We start from the raw sequence: 16,111 nt of genomic DNA, 5'->3' as shown, positions 1-16,111 counted from the left end.
AGAGCTGACCATGAATGTACATTCCTGACTGTTTTCAAGCTTGCCAGATAAGTGTTACTATGCCTGTGGGATAGATTGGACCATTTGAATGAGGAGTGACTTTATAACAGGATGAAAATAGCAATTGCCCCTTTTTGCAGGAAGCTCCCACTATAAATTGAAAACGGCAATTTGCTTGAGAAGGGCAGAAACCCTCACTCCACTTCAAAAGGAGTGGAGAATGTCAAACCAGCTCCAATTTTCCTCCATTAGAAGAAACGAACAAAGGCCATTCCACTCTATACGATGTAGTAACTTCATATGCATCCTAAATCTGCCTTCCTACCATGTATTTAATGATCAGATTCTGTCGTGTTGCATTCAGTTCCTTTGCTATTTTGTTCATGTATTTGTGTTTTTCTTTTATGCACATCTTATATTTTTTGTTCCCATGAATTAAAATGGTTAGACTTCTCTGCTATGTTGGTGCAGGCTGCTGCCATGTTCAAGATTATGAAGAATGAATCCCCTCCTATACCAGATACATTGTCCCCTGAGGGTAAGAATTTCATACAGTTCTGCTTACGGAGGAATCCGGCAGAGAGGCCGTCAGCAAGCAAGCTGCTCGAGCATCCCTTTATAAAGAAACTCCAACCATTAAGAACTCCCAGGAATGTAAACTGATGGTAAATCTCTAGAGGAATTACAGAGCCGTGATACATAAGAAGGTGATTTTGTGTTTTGATGCCCCGAGTATGTACTGGTGGTACCTGTGTTTTGGTGATCCAGAACGTTGATTTGAATGGGGGATGCCCAAAAAATCTTCCATTTTTGGAAAAGACCTAGAGTCATCTAATGTCTGGCCCATGTTCTCTCTCTCTCTCTCTCTCTCTCTCTCTCTCTACTCTGGTGGAGTTGGACAGATGATGTTAGACAGGCTCACATACCTTGTATAGCTAGTATACCTTGTATAGTTCGTTTCCATAGGTAGAAGATTCTGATTTTATTATTTTCCTTGTATAGATGACTGTAATCTCTATATATTCAACCCCTTGGGGTTGTCTCAAATACAGAAAAGCTTTCAGCTCCTCTCGGTTTTCATAGTATCAGAGCATATCAAGCGATCAGGCGCTCGATGTACACGATCGGAACGACGTATCGAGGTAGGTTCAGGATCTGCAACAGGTATAGTAGGTTCGGGTTGAGTAATAGGTGGTGGAGCTGTACGTGGTCGACGCGAGTAAACCTACAACGGACGAGGGAGAGTACTCGAAGAAAAATGAATATTAGGAAAAGTGGTTAGACCAGGAGATGTTGGGGCGTGCGAAGGAGGAAGAGATGAATGAAAGGCAATATGTTCAAGAAAAACAACATATCGTGAAACCCGAACACGACGAGAAACAGGATTATAACATCGAAAACCTTTCTGAGTTTTTCCAAATCCCAAGTATATACATTTGATCGATTTTGGAGATAGTTTGTTACGCTTATGTGAAGCCAGGTGAACATAATAGACACAACCAAAAACACGAAATGTGGAATATGCAGGAGGTAAGCGGTTGAGAACAAAGTATGGAGATTTACTGTTCAAAACGTTGGTTGGCATCCGGTTAATCAAGTAGACTGGATGTAACATTGCTTCCGCCCAGAAAGAATGATGAACACTCATAGTTGTCATCGGGGTCTTGGCAGTTTCAACAATATGACGATTTTTTCGTTCAGCCACCCTGTTCTGTTGTGGAGTATCAGAACAGGTGGTCTGATGAATAATCCCATGACCCTGAAGAAATGTACGAAAATCGGTTGAGAGATATTTTTTCCCTGAGTCAGAGCAGAGAGTTTGAACTGGAACCCGAAATTGAGTCTTCACCATATAGTGAAATATCTTGAATTTTTCAAAAACTTGTGACTTCGAGTACAGAAAGTAAATCCAGGTGTAACGTGTGAAATCATCAATGCATATAACATAGTATCGTAACCTAGAGAGAGACAATAGGTCAAGGACCCTAGACATCTGTATGCACTAGTTCAAATATAGAAGATGATTTTGTAATACTTAGAGGAAAATGAATACACTTACTTTTTGAAAGACAACAAGATGAACAAGAATAATCCAAAGATTTCTTATTAAAAGAAACCTTCCCTAACATGCCAGAAGAAAATAACTGAATTAACCGATCGGAATGTGGATGACCCAGGCGAAAGTGCCACAGTTTCCACAACTTATTTGTCGAACAAATATCTGATGAAAATGGAGAAAAGAAACAACGAGCCGGAGTAACAGATGGATCAAAGTCCAGCACGTACAGATGACCATATCGCCTACCTATCCCAAGTACCTTCCTCGTTGCCAGATCCTGTATAAAACAATAGTTGGGAAGAAATATGACTCACCAGTTATTGGATGTGAGTTGACTAACTGAAATTAAATTGGAGGAGAGGTTAGGGACATGAAACACATCACGAAGGGTGAACTGGCGATGAACAGAAGGAGATAAAGTCAATGATCTAACGGACTAAATAGGTAGTCTAGTGCCATTCGCAGTAGAAATAACCTGATTTCCGGTATAGGAACGAATGTCACGGAGATGGGATACAACACCAGTCATATGATTGGAAGCACCCGAATTGAAGAACCATGTAGAAGATAGGGATATACCTGACATACTGGCGGCAGAAAGGGCCTGAACGATTTGCTGAGGTATTGCAGGAGTCAAAGGTGATGAAAGACCTTCAGCAGAAATAGTAGATGCAGAATCACTAACGGACGGCTCAAAAGAAATAGTGGCAGCAGTAGCAAAAAGAGCACGACCACGGCCACGACTACGACCACCATGTCCACGGCCGAAATAAGATGCATAGGCACGTGTACGGCAGTCCTGATTACCATGACCAGTCCGTCGACTATAAGCGTACCATTCTTTGCATTAAGCGACAACATGACCCACCTTGTTGCAGTCGTGACAAGTCAAAGGAGTGTAACCACGTATTGGTCTAGTGGTGGACACAGCAAGCACCATATCAGATGATCCCGGAGTTGAGAAAGGAAGAGAGAGAACTTTCAGTCGTTGTTCCTCAGCCAATAAACCATTAATAACCGAATTTAAGGAAGGAGGAGGGTTATAGTTCAAGAGAGCAGCCCGACAATGTTCAAATTCCGGACGCGGCTTCATAAGAAATTGTCGAACTTATGCACTCTCGCGCATAGATTGGAATATCTTAAAGTCATGAGGAAATGTGAGATCCATCATAGCCATCTCTGTCCAAATTGTGACAATTTTGGAGTAAAATGATTGAATACTGTCGTTACCCTGAGTAAAGTTAACGAGATCCTGTTCCAGGCAGTATAACCGGGCCGCATTATTCTGTTGATAAATTATCTGGAGATGCTCCCATATTGCCTTAACAGTGCGATGAGGGGTGAGGCCAACAATAATGGATCAATCAACCGAATCGAGAATCCAGGTAATAATCCGCTCATTGTTCATTTCCTAATCAGCTAATTTGTCGGCATCTGTGGAAGTGGGGATAGGAACAGATCCATCAATGAGTCCCCACAAACTACGACCCCTTGAGGAAGTTCTGAAAATAGATGGCCCATAGAGAATAGTTGGTACCATCAAAACTATAGCGTGAGGCCTCTGTACGTGATGAATTCCTGTCTATTAATCTGAAGTAATTGAAAGCACGCAAAGAGTTGCAGTAGAAGAATGTGTTAGATATACCGTACAACAAGAGATACCCAAGAGATTACAGTTTCTGGATCTGACGGAATAACAACAACAACAGAGGCTCTGGATTTGGTGGAATAACAACAGATCTGGATGGGAATCTGGAATAACAACAGGGGCGCTGGATCTGGCGGAATAACAACAGATCTGGATCGGGATCTGCAATAACAACAGGGGCACTAGATCTGGCGGAATAACAACAGATCTGGATCTGGCGGAATAAAAACAGATCTGGAATAGCAACAGATCTGGAACAGAGGCCAAACAAGCAGATCTGGAACAACAACAGATTTGGAATAGAGATCGGAGAGCAGAGGGGCGCTGAACGAGCAGAAGGGCCGGACAAGCAGTTGGGCCGGACGAGAAGAGGGGCCGGACGACGCAGGGGCGCTTGACGAGCAGAGGGGTGGTCGGACGATGCAGCAGGAGTGACCGAACGACGCAACAGAGGTGGCCGGACGACGCAGGGGCGGTCAGACGAGTAGGGATGGTGGCCGGACGCAGGGATTGTCGGATCTGACAGGTGGTACCGGTTTCAGATCAGTGAAGCTCTGATACAATGTTGATAATCTGTAGAATCCTACTCCACTCCATGTTGATAATCTAAGTGCCATTCAGATTGCCTCTAACCCAGTTTTTCATGAACGGACGAAGCATATTGAAGTTGACTGTCACTTTATCCGCGAGAAATTTCAGTCTGGGCTCATTTCTCTTCCACATGTTACATTCCATGATATGATTGCTGACATTCTCACCAAGTCCCTCACTTATGCACGTCACTCATTTCTAGTTGGCAAACTATTACTTGTCGATGACCAGCATTAGTTTGAGGGGTGATGTTAGACAAGCTCACATACCTTGTAGAGCTAGTGTATCTTATATAGTTCGTTTCCATAGGTAGAAGATTCTGATTTTATTATTTTCCTTGTATAGATGACTATAATCTCTATATATTCAATCCCTTTGGGTTGTCTCAAATACAGAAAAACTTTCAACTCCTCTCGATTTTCAGATGAAACGCAGGTGCTTAAAAAATAGTTAGAAATGGCATACATGACATTCTAGTAATTCCAATTAAATTGTCCAAATTATGACTCTCATTTTAGATGTATGATGAATCAAACATTTGACTCTCTATCAGATTGGTGGACATCAATTGTATATTTAAAATGAAAATATCCTATGGCCCTAATTCAAGAAACAAGTGTCCACTAAATTGGAGGATAGGATTGTTCAACAAATCTGATGTTGGGACTTTTGACGTAGCGACAGTGGGTTCAACAATATAGTCATTTTAATTTTGAGTTCATGTATGCAACATGTACAATTTCTTAGTGCCTGCGAATCAAGCGACATATGCTACTAAAGTATGAAATAACTCCCCATTCTTTCCTCTAATGAATCCAATATGGAAGATTTATGGTTCATCACCCATCCATGTGGGGGCCAGTCAGAGCAAATCTGGGTCACCATTAACTGGGTCCACTAGCAAGGACCTGCGCATTAGGACACATCATATGACTCATTTTCTCAAATCTTGCCCATCTGCTTCCACTGATAAGTTCAAAATGCTATTGTATGATCCCACCACACATGTTACTTGGGCAGGATATGACGTCGGCACCTTGTCCAAGAGATTGAAATAATTTCATGCTAGTATCTCCAGGCATGCTGGCAAGCAAACAGTTCCCAGATGGGTAAGCATCACCGCTTCTATCCCTTTGACATTGATCTTTTGACATGTTGATTGATTTTGCATGATTAATTATTGGATGCGGCTTCATGCACGCTATTGTTTTTCTCCAGTGAGATTGGCCAATCTTATACTGAAACTTCTGAGTCCACAGCAGCCTCTCACCATTATCCTTGTTCTAACCTTGAGGCCATCTCAATTCTATCTTCTCCTCACCCTAATTATGGGACACCTGGTAGCTTCAGATCTTCTGTGAATCTTGTAGGGGCTTGTTTGGAATGCGGGGTTAAATGGTATGTGAATTGCATTAGGTGGAATTAACATCATTATTACACAATGATTGTATGTCTGGAAATGCCATGATATTTTGACCATCCAATCCCACGTTTGGGATCGAATTCTTTCTTTGGGCAAAACACAACGTGGGATCAAATTATTCGTTTGGCAAAAACATTGTATTAAATGAAACCTTTGGACCCTAGAATAGTAATCAACTGACCAAATTTCACAATCGATGCCCATCACTGATATACATATGCAAGCAACTCGGTTGTCACTTGTAAAGGGAGCATATAGATGGATGACATGGATAAAATACATGCGTTAATGTGGGACCCATAAATGAACCCATAAATGCTCTCGATGAAATTTACATGGGACCAAATGCAATTGGATACCACTTAATCCTGCCTAATCATATGTTCTAAACAGGCCCAAATGGATTGCATCTCGGGGCCACCAGCGGCCGTCCTTATGTGCTCCCTCAGTTCCATGAATGTGAAGTGATCCATCTCTTGTGAGATGGGTTGGTTGGGTGACCCATCACTCACACGTATCCTGGAGAAGTCCGAAGGTCGCCTTTTTCGGGACGCACTGTTTAGAAAGATTTGTATTCTTCAGTCACAGGGATACATGTGCATACCCAAAACAATAACAGACGGTTTTGTGAAAAAGCATCCCTCCCATCCCTTCGTTGATACACTCGGCACTTCTAATAATAAATGTGTTGAATGGTGAAGCCAGCCTGCTCATAAATGTGTTGCGAGAAAGATTCCTTCTCAGCCACATGCATGATAATATCGGAAATCCAAAAAAAAAAAAAAAAAAAAAAAAGAGCAAAGAAAAAGGCAAATTACAACAAAGAGATTTATGTGGCTCTCTTTGGGTGGTTCCATGGATTCACGCCAGTTCAACATACTCACAGGCAAAAAAAACAAAGAAGTAACTTTCAATATAATAACTATACTCTCTGACGATAAAATATATATTTTCTCAAACCAACTAGAAGTTACATGACCCTAAATAACTTGTGAAAATGCTGGCTGGATGAATATTACGGTCCTAATAAAACAGTCCGTTTCCATATAACTCAAAATTGTGCACGAGCAGTTTCTGGTTTACAGTACCAAAATTACATTGTTGGAATGAACGCAGCCTCTAATATGTGGACAGTTGTTTGTTGTAAGGTAGTAACCATAATTTCTTAGTGATTTGTATGTGCCCACATATCATCCATCACACATTACCAAAATATCCGAACTTATTATTTTCGAGCCTGTTTGATTATTAGAATTCTATGAGAATAAAAATTTATTTATATTAATTTAACATTTGTCTACTCTTTGATTTCCAAAGAAAACTGGATTCATGAGATCCATGCCATCCATCAGGTACGACGCCTTATTATCACGTTGGAAACTAACATTTGGGTCGGGCTAAAACTCATTTAGGTCACATCATAAGGAAGATTGGAATGGGATGGCCGCAGTTAGTTGTGGATGGGCCAAATTTTTAGAAGGAAGATGGACGGTTGGAAGCCCATATCGACCGACCATGTGGCCCACCGGTTGTGTAAACTGCCTAGGTTCAATGAAAGAGCACCACAACGTTAATCTCCACGCGCTCTCGCGAACGTGTTGAATAGCCGAGCTTCCAAATTTTGCGACGCTACGCGGAATGCGCAGTGCGCATGGAGGCGGATTGTGTCCTTGGTCAGCCTTTGGTCCAGGCAGGGACTCTGTGGGGTCCACTGTGATTCATGTGTTTTATCCACACTGTCCATCCGTTTTCTCAGATCATTTTAGTGCGTGGTTCGAAAATTTAAGCAGATCCAAATCTCAAGTGGAACACACCACAGGAAGCAGTAGTGACAATGGCACGTGCCATTGAAACCTTACTAGGGCCCACCGTAATGTTTATTTTCCATCCAACCTGTTCATAAGATCAAATAGACCTGTACTAAGGAAAAACACAAATTTAAATTTGATCCAAAACTTCTGTAAGTCCCAAGAAGTTTTCAACAGTAGGGGTTCAATCCTCACTGCTTCCTGTGGTGTGGTCCACTTGAGATCTGAATATGCTTTGATTTAACTATTATTTCCTAAAATGATCTGGAAAAAACGGATGGACGGCGTGGATAACACCCGTATATCACAGTGGGCCCCACGCATCCCCTGCCTGGACCGAGTCTGTTCTGGCGGAAGCAGGACGCAATCCGCTTGCAGTCCGCATACCGTGTTTGAGCGAATAAAGGCATCGTCAAACCCACATCGAGAATACGTACGATTCCATCTCAAAATAAAAACTCGTCTCGGTCGGGTATTCTCCTTCCCATTCTCGCTCTCCTCGCCCTTTTTCTCTCTCGTCTACGATCTAGGGTTTCGAGAGCTAGGGTTTCGCCATGGCTTCCAAGAGGATCTTGAAAGAACTAAAGGATCTCCAGAAAGATCCTCCCACATCTTGCAGCGCAGGTAAATCTCCCTTCAATTTCGTTTCTTTCCTGGTATCGGGGTTTCTCCAAGCATCGATCTGCAATTCCTCTTGTAATCTTCATGTATTTGCAGCATTTATATTAGTCTTCTTTTCTCGCAGATCTATTTAGTTGCGATTGTCTTGAATTTGTATGGTTGATGATGAATGGATTTTGTATACGACTCGTTTTGTCAGAGCGGGAAGAGCGACGTATTCCCACCGTACATTTATTGCGAGGGTTGACCCAAAATGTTGCGATTTCGGCAAATTTATGGGATTTTTTTGTCGAATACGTTGATAAGGTTCTGCATGCCATTTGGAAAGTGTATTAGGTGCCACGTCGGGACAAAATGCCATTGAATACGTGGTGTTATCCCATGCAGAATAGCACCTTAATAGGATTGATGGATTTCTGGTTTATGATGTAATTGAGATTGGAACATGGGTTTAGGAATCATTTTGCTCCAGGGCATGTTTGGATGTCCATGCGATCCAAATGAGATAGAAATGCTTTGTTATCTTGTTTGTGAATTGGGATAGACCATTCCACTGCTGTTTGGGTGTTTAGCAGAGCATGGATGGATGGTATTTGTAGTTGGACCACATCCAAACAAGACATTTGGCTATGGTTGGAGGTGCTCTGGGACACGTCTTGTTTATGCCCCAAGCACAGGATGAAACAAATGAATGCCATTCTGCAGCGCATCCAATCAAATATCGCTGCAGACTTCTGAAGATCTCTGTTGCTGGATTTCACTTGCCATGTTTTCATTGGCACGTGTGACTTCAAAATTTTGTCCCATTTCATCGGTAGCTTGTTCAATTGAAGGAAAAATATGATGCTTTAATTCTTTTGATTCATACTTTTGTTTTGCATAGCTATAACTGTTGTTGGGACAATGCTATGTCGGTGGTGATGGTGATAATGATGATGTAACTTTAGAATGTTTTAATTGTTGTAATTTGCATTCATATTGTTATTTTTCTCTATAGATACCCATTTTATCTTGTTTAAAAATATGGTCTGAAAATTGTTGCAGAATTGACTATTAGAGCTTTTCTTGAAAGGAACGGTCAAGTTATTTTGCTTGCTAGAATGTTTATTTCTTTTACTTTTGGTTAGACTATTATTATTATGTTTTATGTTTCAAGACTGTAAGCATCTCTCAGAATAACGAATCCTGTCATGCACGTTAGTTGACTGTTTCTGTTCCTTTTCAAGCGATAATATGTTGAATGGGCATAATAGGTTTGGCTGAAATTGTTTGATGTTTTCCAATATCTTGAATTCTTCATATTTCTGTAGATGTTTCACCATTATATTCTGGTTGGGCTTTTCCAATAATAAAAAAGGGAAAAAATATTTTATATATATATATATATATATATATATATATATATATATATATATATATATATATATATATATATATAGGTCAGAGAGCCAAAATAAAAAAAGAAAGGAAAAAAGAAGAAAGAAATCTGGTTAAGGCTGCATCCCCCGCGCAGAACGTTTCTTGACCTCATAGCTGTTTCCATTACAAACATGTTGCTGTTTTTTGTTCTCAGCCGGCTTTCTTAACTGGTGGAAACTTCATACAACTTTTGCGTTATCCAACTTTGCATTCTGATTTGTTGATGTGTCCAGGCTATGCATCGCATTTGGGAACTCAAGTTATTTTTTATGCCTTGTTTATTAACCAGATATTTAATTTGAGGCTCATATAAGCAATCATATAGCTTGCACACCATCTATGGTCCGATTTATACATGGATGTATATAAATTTGCCTATATGGCTGATATATATGGGTTCTAATGGAGACAAAAGTATGTAGAAATAAATGTGTCTTATGTAGTAAGATTGGAGGATTGCATACTCACTGTAAAGAACAATATAGCTGTACGCTTGTATACTATTCCCTTACAACATGATCGAGGTATTCCGTAACGGTAACGGTGGCCATAATGGCCACCATCATTACCTTTACAATACGGGTTGTGACGGCTGTTATGGCCCCTATAACAACCGCTATAATCTCTTTTTTAATTGAAAAAAAAGTCTGAAAAACTTGTATCCGCCCTATAACATTGAAAAAAAAAATCCAAAAAAATTGTATTTGCCCCATAACAAAACCATTACAGGGCTGTTATGACTTTTAGAAGGGGCGTAACGGGCGTTAACGGCGGTCACAAGTCATTTTTTTTCATAAAAGTTGTTACAGCTGCTACGACCCCGTAACTTGTAACGGTTGCCACCGTTACCTTTACGTAACAACCTTTATGGTACAACATGAGCATGATATATAAAGAGTTAGGGTGGAGTCAGTACTTTTTTATGCTGATTGGACATCGTTAAATAGTGTCTATATATCCATTGGTTGCCTATCTTGAGAATTAAACTTGGTCATAGTGTATGCAGTCTGTAAAATGGTTCATACAAATGATATAAAGGGAGATACGGTTGGTTTTTACCGTTAAAAAAGATATGATTGGTTTGAGAGTATTTATTTACAATTTTATTTATTTTTTATTTGGCTTTGACTCTTTTATAGCGAGTAGAAAAGGACACTTTATGGGAACCAATGGGTTTTTTGTTTTTTGCATTAATCATATAAACAATGAGATCCCGTGGCCTTTTGCATTAAATTAGTGATAAAATGTAAAGACGGTTACAGGTTATATAAAGACATGTAGTTATATGAAGCCATATGTAAATATGGCTATATAAACTATAAAGTTTATATGGACTTAAGAGGGGATTTTTTATGATAACCTTGAATAAATTGAATTTAGTTCTCTTGGTTTTCTGCGATGGGCTTCAAGTTTTTATTAGTGTTACAACTTTTGGAGCCCCTCCAGTGCAATGCGTTAGGGTTCGTGTGTTCCAATTCTACATTTGATCTGTCATTTGTTGTTTTTTATTTTTTATTTTTCCAATTATTTCCAGTTAAGTTGATTAGAGCTAATTGTGACATCTTTGAGGATCTAGATCTCTAAATTGGCATGACTTTTCAGATTTGTGAATTTAGGTTCTAGTTCTCAGTGTTTCAAATAGCGCCCGTAGCGTAGCGGTAGCGTACGCTACGTAGCGTAGCATGGCCGTAGCGCTATGTAGCGTCTCAAATAGCGTAAATCCCCTGTAGTGTGCGCTACAGGGGTCGTAGCGTACGCTACAGCTACGTAGCGCGTAGCGTCCGTAGCGTAAGCTACAATGTATTTTTTTACTATTTTAGTTTTTTTAATTATTTTTTCACGTTTTCTTTATTTCTAATGTTGAGGAATGTGACACTTGTATTGTACTTGATACTTTTAACCTATGGGATTTTTATGGCTTTTCATAATTGTGACTTGTAGTTTCAATTAGACATTATTAATTAAAGTGGTTTGCTTAGGAAGTTGTAGATGTGATAATTATTTGATTTGGCTTATATATGTGGATTGGCTTTTGATAAATGATAACTAATAACTTTTTGGAACATGCTTATAATTGATAAAATGAATTATCTTTTAGGCATTTTAATATTTTTTCCCTTTTTTTTTCACTATTTATTATATTTGTCCTATTTTTAAATTAAAAAATAGAAATATCGTGTAGCTTACGCTACACGCTACGTATTTACGCTACACGCTATAGAGGGCTGAGCGCTACGCATCACGCTACCGCTATTTAAAACACCGCTAGTTCTTTATGTTCTTGTATGTATCACAATTGGATAACTGCATCCAAGGGATTTTTATAAATATTTAGATAGTTTGGTATGAAAACTGCATTAATGGTTGGGATCCTCATTGTATACATAATTGGTGCGAGGATTTACCAAACCAATTAGGTATTACACTTAAAACAAAAGAGTGTCAATCTCTATCGGAATTCTACTGTATTTACTTATAAACAAAGTATATCATGAATAAAGTAGATTGATCTAGATCTCTAAGGGCCTGTTTGCGCAAATGGATTTCGGTGTATTAGGTGGGATAGGATTCTCAAATCCCACCTACTCTACTCTCCTGCTGTATTCGCTAGAGATATGGAGGGATTGCGAAATCCCTCCTTGGATTCGATGCCAGCTCTCTCACACATGTTGGTGACCGTATCCTGTGGACAACATCGATTTGCATTGTCATGCTCGACAATGGCCATCTTCTCAAGACAGTAGATCCGTCAGCAGGCAGTCCCTGAGCTCGAGCACTTGGAAGAGGATAATAGTCCTTTCTCTATCTCCTGCATTTCTCCGCTCTCTGTTACTTGTAGTATCGCCTCCGATACATCGGATGCCAATGCCGAACCCTTTGGAAACACCTATGTCATTGTATTGAAAGGAGAAATTGGTTACACAAATACAGATGCTTGTGAAATGGCATTTGGTTACCTCGAAGATGCCCAAAAGTCACATCCATTGAAGGATCCTGGCCGTCAATTGTTAGGGATCTCCTGATGCATTATCATCTTTAACCATCCTATTCATCCAACGGTGGCGACGCTAGTCTAGCTCATCGCCACCGTTGGACATAGTTAGAACATCATGGTGCATACACCAAATGTATGGTGTATATAACACCCCACCCGGATAAACAAAATCAAAAGGGAGGAGAGTGAAACATGTGATTACAAATCCAAATCCGCCGAGCTTGTAGGAAGGTCCAGCCATGGTGTAGCCTTTACAGTATTTGGCAAGGAATACCCTGGCATGTGGAGTGACGAAGAAGGCCGCGGCAATCTCACCGTTTGATAGCGCCTCAGGATAGTCATCAATGGACGCGATTCTCTTAATGTTATATGGACTGAAGCCCAACACCTCCAAATACTTGACTATGAAGGAGTTTCCATTGCACCCAACCGCTGCTTGAGTCCTCTTGAGGAAAGCGACGTCGACGATGCTCGGTCCAAGATCTGATACTGTGAGCATCGATGAGAGATTGGCGGTGTAGCTCGATGTTAGGAAGAGAACTACGAAGAGCCATGTCGCCGCCACCAACCGCAATAGGTTGCTCTGAAGCGGCTCCCCATGGCCTTGGAAGCAATTCCTCGTTTTCCAAACAACATTAGTTGGTGGGATTTCTCAATACCACAACACCCAAACAGAACCGTAGCTAGTCTTGGGATTGCCGTCTACACCCAAACCACCCGACCGTCCACTGAAAGCATGAAATGCGTCATATCAGCTAATTCTATACACCTCAATACATCGAAATCCATCTGCCCAAACAGGCCCTAAAATATATTGATATATTCTACCGGATGTACTTTATAAATAAAAACTTTATTTGTAAAGTATTATTATTAATAAAATAGATTGATGAAAAAGTGCAAATAAAGACTCCTAAACAAGTCATATTTCCTTTATATCTACTCTAGAATCTTTTCTAGAGTGTATATGCTATGTGGTTGAGTATAATTCTCGATTTACGCATCTGGTGAGTGTGTACACCCTATTTAATGCTATCCGATTGATATAAAGAGTTATGAATTCCACTCTAAATCTTTGCATATAATGTGCAAGGGCTTGGTATACAATCTTATAGCTACTATATTTTGTATGTAGGTATGTAATCCTCAATCTTGATATATAATGTGCATTCAATGCTACTAGTACTTTTATTTCCATCACCTTGTAAATCAGCCACATGCATTTATGTACAACCATATGGGTGTTTTCTACTATAGAGATGACTATACATGCTGTACAAGCTGTATGTTTGCTTGCATATTCAAGAGATCCGGTTGATATTTATCTCCTAATCACTGGATTGGATTTTTAGGGCAAACAGTGCAATCACTTTTGATTTTGGATAGAATTGTTACATGTGTGGTCCATCTGGTCCAACATTGCATTACAATGAAATTATTTTTTAAAAAAAACTTGCATGTTATTGTTGGATATTTCTGCCCTATGCTTATTGCACATGCTGACATCTGACAGGCCCTGTTGCTGAAGACATGTTTCACTGGCAAGCAACAATTATGGGACCCCCAGACAGTCCTTATGCAGGGGGCGTCTTTCTAGTCACTATTCATTTTCCTCCAGACTATCCATTTAAACCACCTAAGGTATTGCATTAAATCCAAGTTACTGGTGATGGAGCTTTATGGCCATGCTATCTATATGTTACTGGCTTGGAATTACTCTTGCATTATCAATTTCGCTTGTAACTTTTCATGAGATTAGTCTGGAACATTAGTTATAAATGGATCTGGTTAATTTTTATTCAAATTCCCGAGGCTATAAAGATGCTGGGGTATAACTTCTACTGGGACGCAATTGATCTTGTAGCTCAACAAGGTAGCCTACAAGCTTCTTGCATTGTTTTGTGTTACATGGCACATTTAATGAACACTTGATGCAACGTATAGGACGTGATGAACACTTGCCTTCTGCAATAATCATTAACCGCACCTACTTACATTGATATCCGTGTATCTCTCTGAATGATAGATATTCATGTACTGTTTTTTCGTTATTTTAAAATATTTTTATTTTTATTTTTTATGGATAACTCAAAATTTGATAGTTCGACAATCTGCTCCCTACTTTACATGACCCTTCTTTACTGGGTTTGGTAGAGGCTGGAGAATGGCTACTACATAGAGACTGTGATTCTTAAATGACATTCTCAAAAAGATGCAAGAACTATCTTGCTGTGGAGTGTACTTCTAGAAGGTAAGTTACTGTTTTATTGGGAGATGATTCTCTCAAAAAGGTATTGAAATTCTAATGAGAATTTAGTTCATGAAAGCTAAAGTTTCTTGCAGTGGAGCTGCTTCATGTACGCATGGTGGACATACCACCATGTAGTGGAAGCTTTAAGCTTAAAAGAGGAGCTTTTATTATTATTATTATTATTATTTTTGTTGATAGCAAGACTTTATTAAAATGCCTCAAAATGGAAAAGTGAAACACAGGAAACAAGATCCATCAAGGCAATGGATACATGTCCCCTATACTATGAGAAGATCTATGCACCCCATCCTTAGCCAGAGAATCAGCGATACAATTTGATTTGCAGTTAATACACTTAGCAAGAATTGTCTTTGACCAAGATGTCAATCTCAATTTATTAAAGATGTAGGATAGTTTCCAAAGATGAGGAGAAACACTAGATGCCCAAGCAATTGCATTTTTCGATTCCTCCTTGATTATACGTGTACCTTCCATTTGATTTTGCATAATCTCCACTCCCAACTTTGATTGCCAAGAGTTCAGCCCGATTTAAGGATCACATTCCCATTGGACCTGAGAGGGCAATACTGAAATATCCATTCCAACTTTGATTGCCAGGAGTCCAGCCCGATTCAAGGATCACATTCCCATGAGACCTGAGAAGGTAAACATCATTAAGCCTTGTTCATCCTTGAGAACACTTGGAATCATGGACTAGGATTTCCCATATAGCTCCCATCCATGTTTAACTTGCACCAACTAGAAGGCAGATGGGACATACAGTCCGCTTTGACAAAAGGTCAATGAGAACCTAAAATTACCTCCTTCGAACTATGAAGTGAATTGGATGAGCAGATGATGGAGAATTATGAAGAGGTGCATCCCCAATTATTGTTTTGACGGTGCATCCCCAAGAATAAGTTGTCTCTTTGGAGAACGGCGATTCTCGCTGTCTGGTGGACTGTTTGGGAAGAAAGAAATGACAGGTGTTTTAACGGGATTTCCAAATCAGCCATCTATGTCGCTTCCAGAGCTAGATTTCTAGTCGCTGAATCGGCTGTTAACGTAGAAAAATTAAAAGGCTGTAATTTGCTGTTTTTAGGTTCATAGTAGCCTTTGTAGCTCTCCCGCTGTCTGGTGCAGGCTACTTTTCTTTGTTGTTTCCTTTATTAATATAATTTGTGACTTTTCAAAAAAAAAAAAAGCTACTCTTATGTAGCGTGTTGTTTACACTATGTAATGTGGCTTAGCATTAACGCTATGTAGCTCATGAAAATAGCTTAAGTCACATGTAGC

The 16,111-nt window shown here is 39.7% G+C and overlaps 1 protein-coding gene across 7 annotated transcripts in view; it reads left to right on the top strand.

Annotated features, from left to right (window-relative positions):
• The window catches only part of LOC131245076 (ubiquitin-conjugating enzyme E2-17 kDa), a 68,568-nt gene that overhangs the window by 35,990 nt on the left and 16,467 nt on the right, over nucleotides 1-16,111 (top strand). For 3 of the 7 annotated variants that reach the window (XM_058244275.1, XM_058244278.1, XM_058244277.1), the window contains one exon: nucleotides 472-818. The exons of 2 other annotated variants lie outside the window; for them this stretch is intronic. In XM_058244275.1, coding sequence (XP_058100258.1) covers nucleotides 472-663 — 192 coding nt within the window. In that variant the 3' untranslated portion in view covers nucleotides 664-818. Of the gene's footprint in view, nucleotides 1-471; nucleotides 819-7,943; nucleotides 8,154-14,077; nucleotides 14,206-16,111 lie in introns of those variants that run through there. 2 more of the 7 variants (XM_058244282.1, XM_058244280.1) reach the window with 2 other exon arrangements.

Source organism: Magnolia sinica, chromosome 5 (genome assembly GCF_029962835.1).
Source record: "Magnolia sinica isolate HGM2019 chromosome 5, MsV1, whole genome shotgun sequence".
NCBI lineage: Eukaryota > Viridiplantae > Streptophyta > Magnoliopsida > Magnoliales > Magnoliaceae > Magnolia > Magnolia sinica.
The sequence above is the reverse complement of the archived record's forward strand: the minus strand, read 5'-3'. Positions and strand labels throughout refer to the sequence as shown.